Source organism: Protomyctophum parallelum (genome assembly GCF_964188405.1).
Source record: "Protomyctophum parallelum genome assembly, chromosome: 1".
In the NCBI taxonomy this organism is placed as follows: Eukaryota; Metazoa; Chordata; class Actinopteri; order Myctophiformes; family Myctophidae; genus Protomyctophum; species Protomyctophum parallelum.
The window spans coordinates 741,575-756,574 of record NC_139697.1 but is presented as its reverse complement, the minus strand read 5'-3'; the positions used below and the strand labels follow the sequence as shown (position 1 = coordinate 756,574).

Here is a 15,000-nt window from a genome sequence, read left to right as displayed (position 1 = left end):
GGTACAGTGGGAGTTTGTTAAACTACAGAGGCTGCCTGACGAAGGTACAGTGGGAGCTTGTTAAACTACAGAGGCTGCCTGTCGAAGGTACAGTGGGAGTTTGTTAAACTACAGAGGCTGCCTGTCGAAGGTACAGTGGGATTTTGTTAAACTACAGAGGCTGCCTGTCGAAGGTACAGTGGGAGTTTGTTAAACTACAGAGGCGGCCTGTTGAAGGTACAGTGGGAGTTTGTTCCATGCCGTCGGCCTGTAGAAGAAAAAAGCTGCTTCCCCGTATTTTTTTGTTGCCATTTCTTTAGGCAAAGCGAGCAGGCCAGCAGTGGAAGACCTTAGGGGGGCGGTTTGGGACATATTTAGGCAGGCAGTCATGTAGGTAGGAAGGTTTGGGACATATTTAGGCAGGCAGTCATGTAGGTAGGAAGGTTTGGGACATATTTAGGCAGGCAGTCATGTAGGTAGGAAGGTGCGAGACCATTGAGAGCTTTATAGACGAGTAAAATAATTTTAAAATCAATCCTAAAAACAACCGGAAGCCAGTGCAGTGAAGCCAAAACTGGAGTAATATGTTCTCTCATCTTAGTTCTATAGTTAAAACTCTGGCTGCTGCATTTTGGACAAGTTGAAGTCTGTCAGTTGTTTTCTTAGGCAGTCCAGGTAGGAGGTAGGAGTCCAGGTAGGAGGTCTATACGTAGGTCTACCCACAGACTGGTTGGTAGAGGGTTTCAACAACCTGGAATGCCCCAAAAAGGAGGCAAAAAGGGCTGTCAAAAGTACTGTGCTGTCCACTGCTATAATAATTGACAGCTGCCACTATACGGCGGAGAGTCAGAGACGCTGCTATACTTTTTATATACCCACAGAGCACACAGGGCACACTGAGTGACACGCTGCTTATTGTATCATGGAGACATAATCATTTTATATACCCACAGAGCACACAGGGCACACTGAGTGACACGCTGCTTATTGTATCATGGAGACATAATCATTTTATATACCCACAGAGCACACAGGGCACACTGAGTGACACGCTGCTTATTGTATCATGGAGACATAATCATTTTATATACCCACAGAGCACACAGGGCACACTGAGTGACATGCTGCTTATTGTATCATGGAGACATAATCATTTTATATACCCACAGAGCACACAGGGCATACTGAGTGACACGCTGCTTATTGTATCATGGAGACATAATCATTTTATATACCCACAGAGCACACAGGGCATACTGAGTGACACGCTGCTTATTGTATCATGGAGACATAATCATTCATGCCTCGCTTTTCACTGCGTGAAAAGAGGAGTCAGCGGGCAATTATGGGCACTGTATTCCGCCCGTAAACCTCACGTTTGGGCATACAGTTAATATACGGTAATATACAGTTAATATACGTTAATATGCAGGTGTGATGGTACAATTCGTTGAGTTTACCGGAGTTTGTTGGAAAGTTTAACGGGAGTTTCCTGTAATGTAACACACATACGTATTACACGCTTTTTGCGCAGTGTTTTTGTGAATGTAACCTCAACTGTGCCTTTAACCCCTTTTGGGGAGGGAACCCCTTTTGGTGCAGTTTTAAACATTATGTTATAGTTTAGCTATATTGAAAAATAGCAGACCTATACAAGCTCGTAAGCGCGCCACCGAGTGCATGGCGCGCTTACGAGCTTGTAGGTCTGCTATTTTTGAAAAAAATCGTGAAAATATTTACGATTTAGAAGATTTTTCTTTTTTTAATTTCGAGGTCAGGCCAAAATGTATTAATTATGTGTGACCTTGTATGCTCTCCGCTTTATGTGGACATGAATACATTGTTACGTTTAAGAGACATAAACGTCAAGACGGCTAATTGCCAATTAAGTATACCGGATGCCAGTGTTGGCAAGTAACTTAAGTAATATACTACTTTCAGTAATATTATTACTTTTTTCCAGTATTATGTAACTTAACTAGTTACTTTCACATTTTGATTACATTTACTTTTTTTCAAAAGTAATATTATTACTATTTTCACGAGCCTTGGTGGAACTGTGGGTTTGAGTGTTTATTTATAATGGTAGACTGGTTTGAAGTCAAGTTGCTTTGCAGACTGCTGATCCGCTCGAGATCTAGACTCTACGTATGTGTGAAGTATCGGATGCAGAAGGGCGGGCCTTAAACCGTCCGGAACACGGAACAACAACCTAAACTAGTGTGTGTAACTCGTTAGACTGCACTTTTAGAGAGAAGACATGTAAATAAACTAACAATGGAGTAGGTGGAGGAGACAGAAACACCGGCACAACAAAGCGTTATAACTTTCAATACTTGGAAGTATTCGCATTATTTTGAGTATGTCCGTGATCAAGACGAGATGAACATTATTGTCCGCTGCAAGTTGTGCATACGGAAGAAGCTATATTCCACGAAATCTACTTCTAATCTATGTGTACAAATGGATCCATCATCATGAGTTAATTAACACTGCAGAATAGGGGAGGGGGGGGACTGCTAATGTTGAAAATGCAAAGTAAGACTTTTGGGGACAAAATATGCAATTACTGGGGGCGAGAGAAAAAAGTAATAAGTAAAGTAATAAGTAACTAGTTACTTTTCTCAGGGAGTAATAAGTAGTGTAACTTTATTACTTTTTTTTAAAGTAATAAGTAATAAGTAGTATATTAGTGTTAAAGTAATATTTTGCCAACACTGCCGGATGCCACGGACAACAAGACGTCTTCCCTTGGGAATTATTATTATTATTATTATTCTTTTAAATATATTCTTATTTTTTTATATTCTTAATTATTATTATTATTATTTTTTCATCCATCTTTTGAAAATTCCTCTAATCTGGTGTATACAGGTGATGACATCATGCACATTATACATGCATAATAGAATTACACGTTCTTTCTTTCTTTATAATGGGAGAATTGGCACTCAGAGCCTAAACTGGTGACCACCAGGTGGCGCTGAAAGAGTTTAACCCATTCTGAACGGGAACCCATTTTGGTGTTATAGCATCATGTTATGCTTTAGCTATTGAAAAATAGCAGATCTACAAGCTCGTAGCGCGCCACCGAGTGGCGCGCTACGAGCTTGTAGGTCTGCTATTTTTTGAAAAATCGAAGAACGACTGACATTTTTTTAGAATCTGATCTCAGGTCAGAATGGGTTTAATCAGACCAGTAGTGTGTGTCCAGTGGAAACCTCGTGTGAATCTGATCTCAGGTCAGAATGGGTTAAAAGTGTGTGCGTGCGTTTGTGCGTTCTTCCAGGTGGCGATAGACTTCACGGCGTCGAACGGAGACCCCAGGAACAGCTGCTCTCTCCACTACATCCACCCCTACCAGCCCAACGAGTACCTCAAGGCGCTGGTGGCCGTGGGGGAGATCTGCCAGGACTACGACAGGTATTATGCAAATATACTGTATATACAGACTATAAAACAAAAGAAATGTTTTTATTTTCAATTTTTCACAAAATACACAGAACACCCGTCCACAGCCCTCCCCACATACAAACCCACATACATAGAAGACAACACAGTTAATAATAATAATAATAAAACTTTATTTGTATAGCACCTTTTATGACATGAAATGCAGCTCAAAGTGCTTTACAGAACAATGGAGAATAAAAGAAAAGCAAGGCAACGACATTAAAAAACAAGCAGTAATGCAGTACAGTGAGGACATGAATAACAAAAAATAAGAATAAAATAAATGATCAATTAAAAGTTAAAGTTAAGTTAAAGCATTAATAACAATAATAATATTATACAAAAAACGTGGCAGTGTCCAGTAGGCTATGTAACGATATATCGTATATCGATATATATATCGATGTTAATCCCGACGATATGAATTGATTCATTGAAATAAAACATCACATTTCAAAACAAATAAAAATACTTTTTTTTTTGTTTTTTTTGTTTTTTAAGGGGGTTAGTGTGTGATGTGAAATGTGAGCTTTCGTCATATTCCATCATATTCAAGTGCTTTTGGAGAGAAATGAGAGTCACTTTCAGTAGTAGAGCACTGTGTGTCTGTGACTGTAGAGGGGGGCTGTGTGTGTCTGTGACTGTAGAGGGGAGCTGTGTGTGTGTCTGTGACTGTAGAGGGGAGCTGTGTGTGTGTCTGTGACTGTAGAGAGGAGCTGTGTGTGTGTCTGTGACTGTAGAGAGGAGCTGTGTGTGTGTGTCTGTGACTGTAGAGGGGGGCTGTGTGTGTCTGTGACTGTAGAGGGGAGCTGTGTGTGTGTCTGTGACTGTAGAGAGGAGCTGTGTGTGTGTGTCTGTGACTGTAGAGGGGAGCTGTGTGTGTCTGTGACTGTAGAGGGGAGCTGTGTGTGTCTGTGACTGTAGATGGGAGCTCTGTGTGTCTGTGACTGTAGAGGGGAGCTGTGTGTGTCTGTGACTGTAGATGGGAGCTCTGTGTGTCTGTGACTGTAGAGGGGAGCTGTGTGTGTCTGTGACTGTAGAGGGGAGCTGTGTGTGTCTGTGACTGTAGATGGGAGCTCTGTGTGTCTGTGACTGTAGAGGGGAGCTGTGTGTGTCTGTGACTGTAGAGGGGAGCTGTGTGTGTCTGTGACTGTAGAGAGGAGCTGTGTGTGTCTGTGACTGTAGAGAGGAGCTGTGTGTGTCTGTGACTGTAGAGGGGAGCTATGTGTGTGTCTGTGACTGTAGAGGGGAGCTGTGTGTGTCTGTGACTGTAGAGAGGAGCTGTGTGTGTCTGTGACTGTAGAGGGGAGCTATGTGTGTGTCTGTGACTGTAGAGGGGAGCTGTGTGTGTCTGTGACTGTAGAGGGGAGCTGTGTGTGTCTGTGACTGTAGAGGGGAGCTGTGTGTGTCTGTGACTGTAGAGGGGAGCTGTGTGTGTCTGTGACTGTAGAGGGGAGCTGTGTGTGTCTGTGACTGTAGAGGGGAGCTGTGTGTGTCTGTGACTGTAGAGAGGAGCTGTGTGTGTGTCTGTGACTGTAGAGGGGAGCTGTGTGTGTCTGTGACTGTAGAGGGGAGCTGTGTGTGTCTGTGACTGTATAGGGGAGCTATGTGTGTGTCTGTGACTGTAGAGGGGAGCTGTGTGTGTCTGTGACTGTAGAGGGGAGCTGTGTGTGTCTGTGACTGTAGAGGGGAGCTGTGTGTGTGTCTGTGACTGTAGAGGGGAGCTGTGTGTGTCTGTGACTGTAGAGGGGAGCTGTGTGTGTCTGTGACTGTAGAGGGGAGCTGTGTGTGTCTGTGACTGTAGAGGGGAGCTGTGTGTGTCTGTGACTGTAGAGGGGAGCTGTGTGTGTCTGTGACTGTAGAGGGGAGCTGTGTGTGTCTGTGACTGTAGTGGGGAGCTGTGTGTGTGTCTGTGACTGTAGAGAGGAGCTGTGTGTGTCTGACTGTAGAGGGGAGCTGTGTGTGTCTGTGACTGTAGAGGGGAGCTGTGTGTGTGTCTGTGACTGTAGAGGGGAGCTGTGTGTTTGTGACTGTAGAGGGGAGCTGTGTGTGTCTGTGACTGTAGAGGGGAGCTGTGTGTGTCTGTGACTGTAGAGGGGAGCTGTGTGTGTCTGTGACTGTAGAGGGGGGCTGTGTGTGTCTGTGACTGTAGAGGGGAGCTGTGTGTGTCTGACTGTAGAGGGGAGCTGTGTGTGTCTGACTGTAGAGGGGAGCTGTGTGTGTGTCTGTGACTGTAGAGGGGAGCTGTGTGTGTCTGTGACTGTAGAGGGGAGCTGTGTGTGTCTGACTGTAGAGGGGAGCTGTGTGTGTGTGTGTCTGTGACTGTAGAGGGGAGCTGTGTGTGTCTGTGACTGTAGAGGGGAGCTGTGTGTGTCTGTGACTGTAGAGGGGAGCTATGTGTGTGTCTGTGACTGTAGAGGGGAGCTGTGTGTGTCTGTGACTGTAGAGGGGAGCTGTGTGTGTCTGTGACTGTAGAGGGGAGCTGTGTGTGTCTGTGACTGTAGTGGGGAGCTGTGTGTGTGTCTGTGACTGTAGAGAGGAGCTGTGTGTGTCTGACTGTAGTGGGGAGCTGTGTGTGTGTCTGTGACTGTAGAGGGGAGCTGTGTGTGTCTGTGACTGTAGAGGGGAGCTGTGTGTGTCTGACTGTAGAGGGGAGCTGTGTGTGTGTCTGTGACTGTAGAGGGGAGCTGTGTGTGTCTGTGACTGTAGAGGGGAGCTGTGTGTGTCTGTGACTGTAGAGGGGAGCTGTGTGTGTCTGTGTCTGTAGAGGGGAGCTGTGTGTGTCTGTGACTGTAGAGGGGGGAAGATAAATTATATAAATTTTAAATAACAGTATTTTTTTCTTTAAAATAATAATTTAATATCGTGAAAAATCTTATCGTGAACCTCATATTGTGATACGAATCGTATATTATCGTGAGTTGAGTGAATCGTTACATGCCTATAGCCCATTCTGAACGGGAACCCGTTTTGGTGTTATAGCATCATGTTATGCTTTAACTTTTGAAAAATAGCAGATCTACAAGCTCATAGCGCGCCACCGAGTGGCGCGCTACGAGCTTGTAGGTCTGCTATTTTTAAGTGGTGCAACCACTTCTACATCCAGCAATGTCCGTGTACCTGTGTACCTGTTTGTGATGTGTGTACCTGTGTGAGCACGAGTGGTGTGCGCATGCGTGAAATTGGAACGAGAGAAGTATGTGACATGGCTGCCACCTGCTGGACGCAAACGATACAGAGAAGGAATTGGAACGATACAAATTGGAACGATACAGAGAACCAATAGACGGGAGTTGCACCACTTGGTTCACACTGGTGTGATTTTCTTTTAAATCGAAGAGCGACTGACATAGAAGAATTTTTTTAGAATCTGATGATCTCAGGTCAGAATGAAAACTGTCAGGATGTATAGAAGACATTTTTAGAATCTGATCTGGGGTCAGAATGGGCTATAGTGTCCAGCATAATAATACATTCAGATTTAGCTAACCTTGAGAGCAAGCCGTTCCCTGACAGTGAAAGCCTTGGATTTGAACCGTCTCACTGGAGAGTGGAGACATGAAAGGCTTTAGCCCATTCTGACCTGAGATCAGATTCATACGAGGTTTTCCACTGGACACACACTGGTCTGAGGAACCCATTCTGACCTGAGATCAGATTCTAAAAAATGTCACAGTCGTTCTTCGATTTTTCAAAAATAGCAGACCTACAAGCTTGTATCGCGCCACTCGGTGGCGCGATATGAGCTTGTGGATCTGCTATTTTTCAATAGCTAAAGCATAGCATGATGCTAACACCAAAATGGGTGCCCGGTCAGAATGGGTTAGATATCATCGGTGGAATTCCCTTAGGCTGCAATGTGATGAATGAATTACCATAAAGGGCTTAATATCCAGTTCCTATAGAGAACGTACGTTTAGGTGGTATTAACAAAAAAAGAAAAACTCTAGATATCTCCATGCTCTACGGGGGAGTTGTATATGAGCTAGTAGACAAGGGTCTGTCTGTCTGTCTGTCTGTCGGTCTGTCGGTCTGTCTGTCTGTCGGTCTGTCGGTCTGTCGGTCTGTCGGTCTGTCGGTCTGTCTGTGAATTTCTTTTTGAATTTTTCTTTTTTCATTTCATATGAAAGCAGGGAATCATAGCTTCAAATTGACATATTGGTTGTTCAGTTTGACCCACCAGTTTTGGAGATATGGCTTATAGAGTAATGTCTTGCAGAGAAACAGCAAGTTCAGAAAATAGGCTTGAAAAAGGTTCACTTCTGTGGTCTCTTAACATTACACCTAGCTACATGTTTAAGCATTTATTTCACATTTACATGTCTTCTGTGGTCTCTAACATTACACCTAGCTACATGTTTAAGCATTTATTTCATATTTACATGTCTTCTGTGGTCTCTAACATTACACCTAGCTACATGTTTAAGCATTTATTTCATATTTACATGTCTTCTGTGGTCTCTAACATTACACCTATAGCTACATGTTTAAGCATTTATTCCATATTTACATGTCTTCTGTGGTCTCTAACATTACACCTAGCTACATGTTTAAGCATTTATTTCATATTTACATGTCTTCTGTGGTCTCTAACATTACACCTATAGCTACATGTTTAAGCATTTATTTCATATTTACATGTCTTCTGTGGTCTCTAACATTACACCTATAGCTACATGTTTAGGCATTTATTTCATATTTACATGTCTTCTGTGGTCTCTAACATTACACCTAGCTACATGTTTAAGCATTTATTTCATATTTACATGTCTTCTGTGGTCTCTAACATTACACCTATAGCTACATGTTTAGGCATTTATTTCATATTTACATGTCTTCTGTGGTCTCTAACATTACACCTAGCTACATGTTTAAGCATTTATTTCATATTTACATGTCTTCTGTGGTCTCTAACATTACACCTATATAGCTACATGTTTAGGCATTTATTTCATATTTACATGTCTTCTGTGGTCTCTAACATTACACCTAGCTACATGTTTAAGCATTTATTTCATATTTACATGTCTTCTGTGGTCTCTAACATTACACCTATAGCTACATGTTTAGGCATTTATTTCATATTTACATGTCTTCTGTGGTCTCTAACATTACACCTAGCTACATGTTTAAGCATTTATTTCATATTTACATGTCTTCTGTGGTCTCTAACATTACACCTAGCTACATGTTTAAGCATTTATTTCATATTTACATGTCTTCTGTGGTCTCTAACATTACACCTATAGCTACATGTTTAGGCATTTATTTCATATTTACATGTCTTCTGTGGTCTCTAACATTACACCTAGCTACATGTTTAAGCATTTATTTCATATTTACATGTCTTCTGTGGTCTCTAACATTACACCTATATAGCTACATGTTTAGGCATTTATTTCATATTTACATGTCTTCTGTGGTCTCTAACATTACACCTAGCTACATGTTTAAGCATTTATTTCATATTTACATGTCTTCTGTGGTCTCTAACATTACACCTATAGCTACATGTTTAGGCATTTATTTCATATTTACATGTCTTCTGTGGTCTCTAACATTACACCTAGCTACATGTTTAAGCATTTATTTCATATTTACATGTCTTCTGTGGTCTCTAACATTACACCTATAGCTACATGTTTAAGCTTTTATTTCATATTTCCCATTTCAAGTATTGAAATGTATACTGTATAAACATATTTTGAAAATAGCAGATTGTGACACATTTATGAGCTTGTAGATCGGCTATTCTCAAATGGCCAAAATGTATATATAGGGCTGAAGTGGTTAATGTATGTTCTTGTAATAATAAGTAAAATCTACAAAGTGAACTATAGTAACAGGAGTAAAAGTACAATATTTGGATTCGAGATCTTTTGGAGTAGTGGAGTAAAAGTATTGGAATTTGGAAATAGAAATGGGAGTGCAAATACTTCAAAATTGTACTTATTAAGTACAGTGTTTAGTAAATGTTTAACCGGTGTTACCGACGCCGTCGATCAGCTAAAGAAAATTATGTCGTATAAAAGATGACATCAGATTCAACCTCGACGACTCTACTGTCCACGTATATCAAATCAAATCAAACTTTTATTTATAGAGCACGTTTTAAAACAACCAAGGTTGACCAAAGTGCTGTAGGCTACATCAAGTGGCAAAAACAGAGAACAGGCAAAGAGAACACAGAATATAAATGAGAAAAAAATATAAGCATGAAAGCATAAAATGGACTCAGGAGGGATTATTAAAAGCCGGGGAGAAAGGATGAGTCTTAAGGTGAGACTTAAAAACATTAATGGACGGAGGCAGAACGAATGTTGAAGGGGCAAAGCTCCTCCAGAGCCTGGGACGTTGTGGGTGCTGGCGGCGTGTTTCCTCCCCCGCGTCATCAGTGCCCATACCCGAAGGCGGGGTTGGCGAAAGGGCCTTTCTGTGTGCGGAGTTTGCATGTTCTCCCCGTGTCCCCTAGGGTAGGTACCCTCACATGTTCTCCCCGTGTCCCCTAGGGTAGATATACCCTCACATGTTCTCCCCGTGTCCCCTAGGGTAGGTACCCTCACATGTTCTCCCATTGTCCCCTAGGGTAGGTACCCTCACATGTTCTCCCCGTGTCCCCTAGGGTAGATATACCCTCACATGTTCTCCCCGTGTCCCCTATAGGGTAGGTACCCTCACATGTTCTCCCCGTGTCCCCTAGGGTAGATATACACTCACATGTTCTCCCCGTGTCCCCTATAGGGTAGGTACCCTCACATGTTCTCCCCGTGTCCCCTAGGGTAGGTACCCTCACATGTTCTCCCCGTGTCCCCTAGGGTAGGTACCCTCACATGTTCTCCCCGTGTCCCCTATAGGGTAGGTACCCTCACATGTTCTCCCCGTGTCCCCTAGGGTAGGTACCCTCACATGTTCTCCCCGTGTCCCCTAGGGTAGATATACACTCACATGTTCTCCCCGTGTCCCCTAGGGTAGGTACCCTCACATGTTCTCCCCGTGTCCCCCATAGGGTAGATATACCCTCACATGTTCTCCCCGTGTCCCCTAGGGTAGATATACCCTCACATGTTCTCCCCGTGTCCCCTAGGGTAGGTACCCTCACATGTTCTCCCCGTGTCCCCTAGGGTAGATACAAAGACACAAAAAACATGCAGTAATCCTGGTCTCTATACTGCCTCCCCCTGGCCAGCCGGGGCGCCTGATGGAGGGGAAAGGAACTGGTCTCTAAACTGCCTCCCCCTGGCCAGCCGGGGCGCCTGATGGAGGGGAAAGGAACTGGTTGGAATAACGTGTTCCTTCCACGCGCTATACGTCCAACCAGGGAAACTCCCCCCTGTCAGGTGTAAAGGAGACACTTGGACACTCAGGCATGAAGGAAGCATGAGTTCAAGTCCGTTGCTCTCCCCTTGTCCCCCATATATGGGGACTAGGTTGTTCTCCCCTTGTCCCCCATATATGGGGACTAGGTTGGTCTCCCCTTGTCCCCCATATATGGGGACTAGGTTGGTCTCTCCTTGTCCCCCATATATGGGGACTAGGATGCTCTCCCCTTGTCCCCCATATATGGGGACTAGGATGCTCTCCCCTTGTCCCCCATATATGGGGACTAGGTTGGTCTCCCCTTGTCCCCCATATATGGGGACTAGGTTGGTCTCCCCTTGTCCCCCATATATGGGGACTAGGTTGGTCTCCCCTTGTCCCCCATATATGGGGACTAGGATGCTCTCCCCTTGTCCCCCATATATGGGGACTAGGTTGGTCTGTCCTTGTCCCCCATATATGGGGACTAGGTTGGTCTCTCCTTGTCCCCCATATATGGGGACTAGGTTGGTCTCCCCTTGTCCCCCATATATGGGGACTAGGATGCTCTCCCCTTGTCCCCCATATATGGGGACTAGGTTGGTCTCCCCTTGTCCCCCATATATGGGGACTAGGTTGGTCTCCCCTTGTCCCCCATATATGGGGACTAGGTTGGTCTCCCCTTGTCCCCCATATATGGGGACTAGGTTGGTGGAGGGTGTGTAGAGCCCAGGATCACATTAGGTGATTGACACAGGGGTGAAAAATGAAATCGTGGGATAAAAATATATATATATTTAAAAAAAGAAAGATGAGATCAGATTCAACCTCGACGACTCAACTGTCCACGTTTAGGCGTGTTGTTGAACTCCCAAGGCGACCTTTGGGCGCTGTAAAGAAAATGGGAGAGGTACGGTACGGTATACGGAGAATAAATACTAATAATAATAAATGTCCCCGTCAAGGACAGAGCGTCATCCATCGTCTCAGCGGGCAATCCATCAATGACGGCTCAATAATATCAACATGATTGATCAGGGAGTGTCTGAAGGACATCCAGGCTTCGGCTTAACACGTCAATCCGGTATTGATCGACACTCGATCACTTTGTGTGCAAAATAAATGAAGTCATTATTGTCGCGGCATGACGTGTAACGCGTTGAAGGGCAACACGGTGAAGCATTCCAAATCACTTGATCGTATATCTAATTTTTTCAAGAGCGCTTCCATTCTTTTTTAACCCATTTTGGTAACCACTTTTGGTGTTAGCGTTATGTTATGCTTTAGCTATTGAAAAATAGCAGATCTACAAGCTCATAGAGCTTGTGGGTCTGCTATTTTTTAAAGAATCGAAGAACGACTGACATAGAAACATAGCTTTTTCAGAAAACTGTCAAGACATTTATAGAATCTGATCTCAGGTCAGAATGGGAAACTGTCAGGATGTAGGAGACAATCTTTAGAATCTGATCTCGGGTCAGAATGGGTTAAAAGTGAAGATGTTTATGTTTAGCACTCAAGCCCCGATATACTTCCACCACGTATAATATAATGAGTTAAAGGACCACTTCACCACTTTTCAACCTTTCCTCATTATGATTGGTCCTTAAAATGGCACTTTACACTGCAGGGATGCTCTATAGTGTGATTGGCTCTAGTGTGATTGGCTCTAGTGTGATTGGCTATAGTGTGATTGGCTCTAGTGTGATTGGCTATAGTGTGATTGGCTCTAGTGTGATTGGCTCTAGTGTGATTGGCTCTAGTGTGATTGGCTATAGTGTGATTGGCTCTAGTGTGATTGGCTCTAGTGTGATTGGCTCTAGTGTGATTGGCTCTTGTGTGATTGGCTCTTGTGTGATTGGCTCTTGTGTGATTGGCTCTAGTGTGATTGGCTCTTGTGTGATTGGCTCTAGTGTGATTGGCTCTTGTGTGATTGGCTCTAGTGTGATTGGCTCTAGTGTGATTGGCTCTTGTGTGATTGGCTCTTGTGTGATTGGCTCTAGTGTGATTGGCTCTAGTGTGATTGGCTCTAGTGTGATTGGCTCTAGTGTGATTGGCTCTAGTGTGATTGGCTCTAGTGTGATTGGCTCTAGTGTGATTGGCTCTAGTGTGATTGGCTCTAGTGTAGTGTGATTGGCTCTAGTGTGATTGGCTCTTGTGTGATTGGCTCTAGTGTGATTGGCTCTAGTGTGATTGGCTCTAGTGTGATTGGCTCTTGTGTGATTGGCTCTAGTGTGATTGGCTCTAGTGTGATTGGCTCTTGTGTGATTGGCTCTTGTGTGATTGGCTCTTGTGTGATTGGCTCTTGTGTGATTGGCTCTCCGGAATGAGTAAATCAATCATAATTATCGTGTCTATAAATATAAGAACCTGTCTTGCATATTTAGTTGTTTATATTCTATATAACTTATACATTGCAGTTCTCACATGTGTACCCAGATATCGTAGGCTATTATTATTATTATACATTATACAAAATAATATTATTTAAAAATCGAATAACTCCCTCAAGGACCCCTGGGGGTCCCCGGACCCCACGTTGGGAACCCCTGGGTGAAATCCCTTCCCGTACGATGACATCAGGGGTAGGCAACCTTAGGCACGGGGGCCAACATTGGCACAGGGGAGGGTGATCACTGGCACACTGGCATTAGTGTGAGAGAGAGAAGGTTTTTCTTTTAACCCATTCTGACCTGAGATCAAAATCTAGAAATGTCAGTCGCTCTTCGATTTAAAAAAAATAGCAGACCTACAAGCTCGTATCGCGCCACTCGGTGGCGCGATATGAGCTTGTAGATCTGCTATTTTTCAATAGCTAAAGCACGACATGATGCCGACACCAAAATGGGTGCCCGGTCAGAATGGGTTAAAATTAAATATTCCAAAAAAGTGTAGTCAGTTAAATTAAGTATTAAGTCGGGTTTAATGATCATTACAAAAATATTTCTAAGCTTGTTATGGTATATGGTATATATCCATTGGACAATCAAAATCAATTGGGAATATTTATTTATAATAATTTGTGGTGTCATAATTTTATAATAATGGCACAATGACTATGACGAAAATGAAAACATGGCACTTCATGTGAAAAAGGTTGCAGACCCAGTACTGTAGCCTCTGTACTGTAGTACAGACCCAGTACTGTAGCCTCCTTGACCCCTTATCGGGTGTCCTGTCCGTTTCACTTCACACAAATAAATACCATAAAACGATATGACATAACTTTATTTTTAATCTGCTTCACGCTGAAAATGTGTCTCGCGACCCAGCGAGCCGGCGTGCGTGCAACACACGGTTTGACATAAAACGCACAGACAAACAAAACAAAACAAATAAACAAATTACATGCATAAAAACATGAAGACAAAGAGCAATGTCTAGTATAAGCGCTCGGCCTTCTGCGTCGTCAGGCTGACCGTAAACCCATTTTGACCTGATGTCGAAATTGATCAGGACAGCCAACGCAGGGAAGCTGGAAGTACCCTCACTCAAAACGCCGGGACAACAACGCTCCACACGTCTCCCAAACTCTTCTCCCTTCTGGCTCCAAAACTGTGGAATGCACTTCCCATTGCAGTCAGAACTGCAGCATCACTCCCAATCTTCCGCCGTAGTCTGAAGACATTTTTAGAATCTGATCTCAGGTCAGAATGTGTTAAATATAACGGTTAGTTACAGCATAACATAATTTCTCTCTCTCTCTCTCTCTCTCTCTCTCTTTACTTCCCAGCGATAAAATGTTTCCCGCGTTCGGTTTCGGAGCGCAGATACCGCCAGACTTCAAGGTAAGTAAAAGGCTTTTTATTACGTCTGCGTGTGTGTGTGTGTGTGTGTGTGTGTGTGTGTGTGTGTGTGTGTGTGTGTGTGTGTGTGTGTGTGTGTGTGTGTGTGTGCGCGTGCGCGTGCGTGTGCGAGATAGAGGCATAGGTTGACAGAGAGAAATGAGATCTAGGCCGCCTCATGACAGCTTATTTTGCATTAAAGGACCACTTCACCACTTTTCAACCTATATCTTCATATAATAGGTCCTCACTAATAATCATGATAAAATGGCACGATTTCTTTCTACTCAGTCTGTGTACTGTCTGTACAGCAGTGGTTCCCAAACTCTTTCATGTCAAGGACCCCCAAATTGACACTATAATTAGCCCCACGGACCCCCATTTGAAGAGATATGCCATGCAGGGACCCCCATAAGAGAAGACCCCCAGGGACCCCCATAAGAGAAGACCCCCAGGGACCCCCATAAGAGAAGACCCCCCAGGGACC

General features: G+C 43.7%; 1 protein-coding gene across 1 annotated transcript in view; it reads left to right on the top strand.

The window, feature by feature from the left end:
• LOC310872472 (copine-4-like) overlaps nt 1-15,000 on the top strand; it is a gene marked incomplete at both ends in the record, with an annotated part of 83,186 nt that overhangs the window by 44,508 nt on the left and 23,678 nt on the right. The window contains 2 exons of the mRNA XM_083784371.1: nt 3,269-3,402; nt 14,462-14,516. Coding sequence (XP_083640497.1) covers nt 3,269-3,402; nt 14,462-14,516 — 189 coding nt within the window. The remainder of the gene's footprint in view (nt 1-3,268; nt 3,403-14,461; nt 14,517-15,000) is intronic.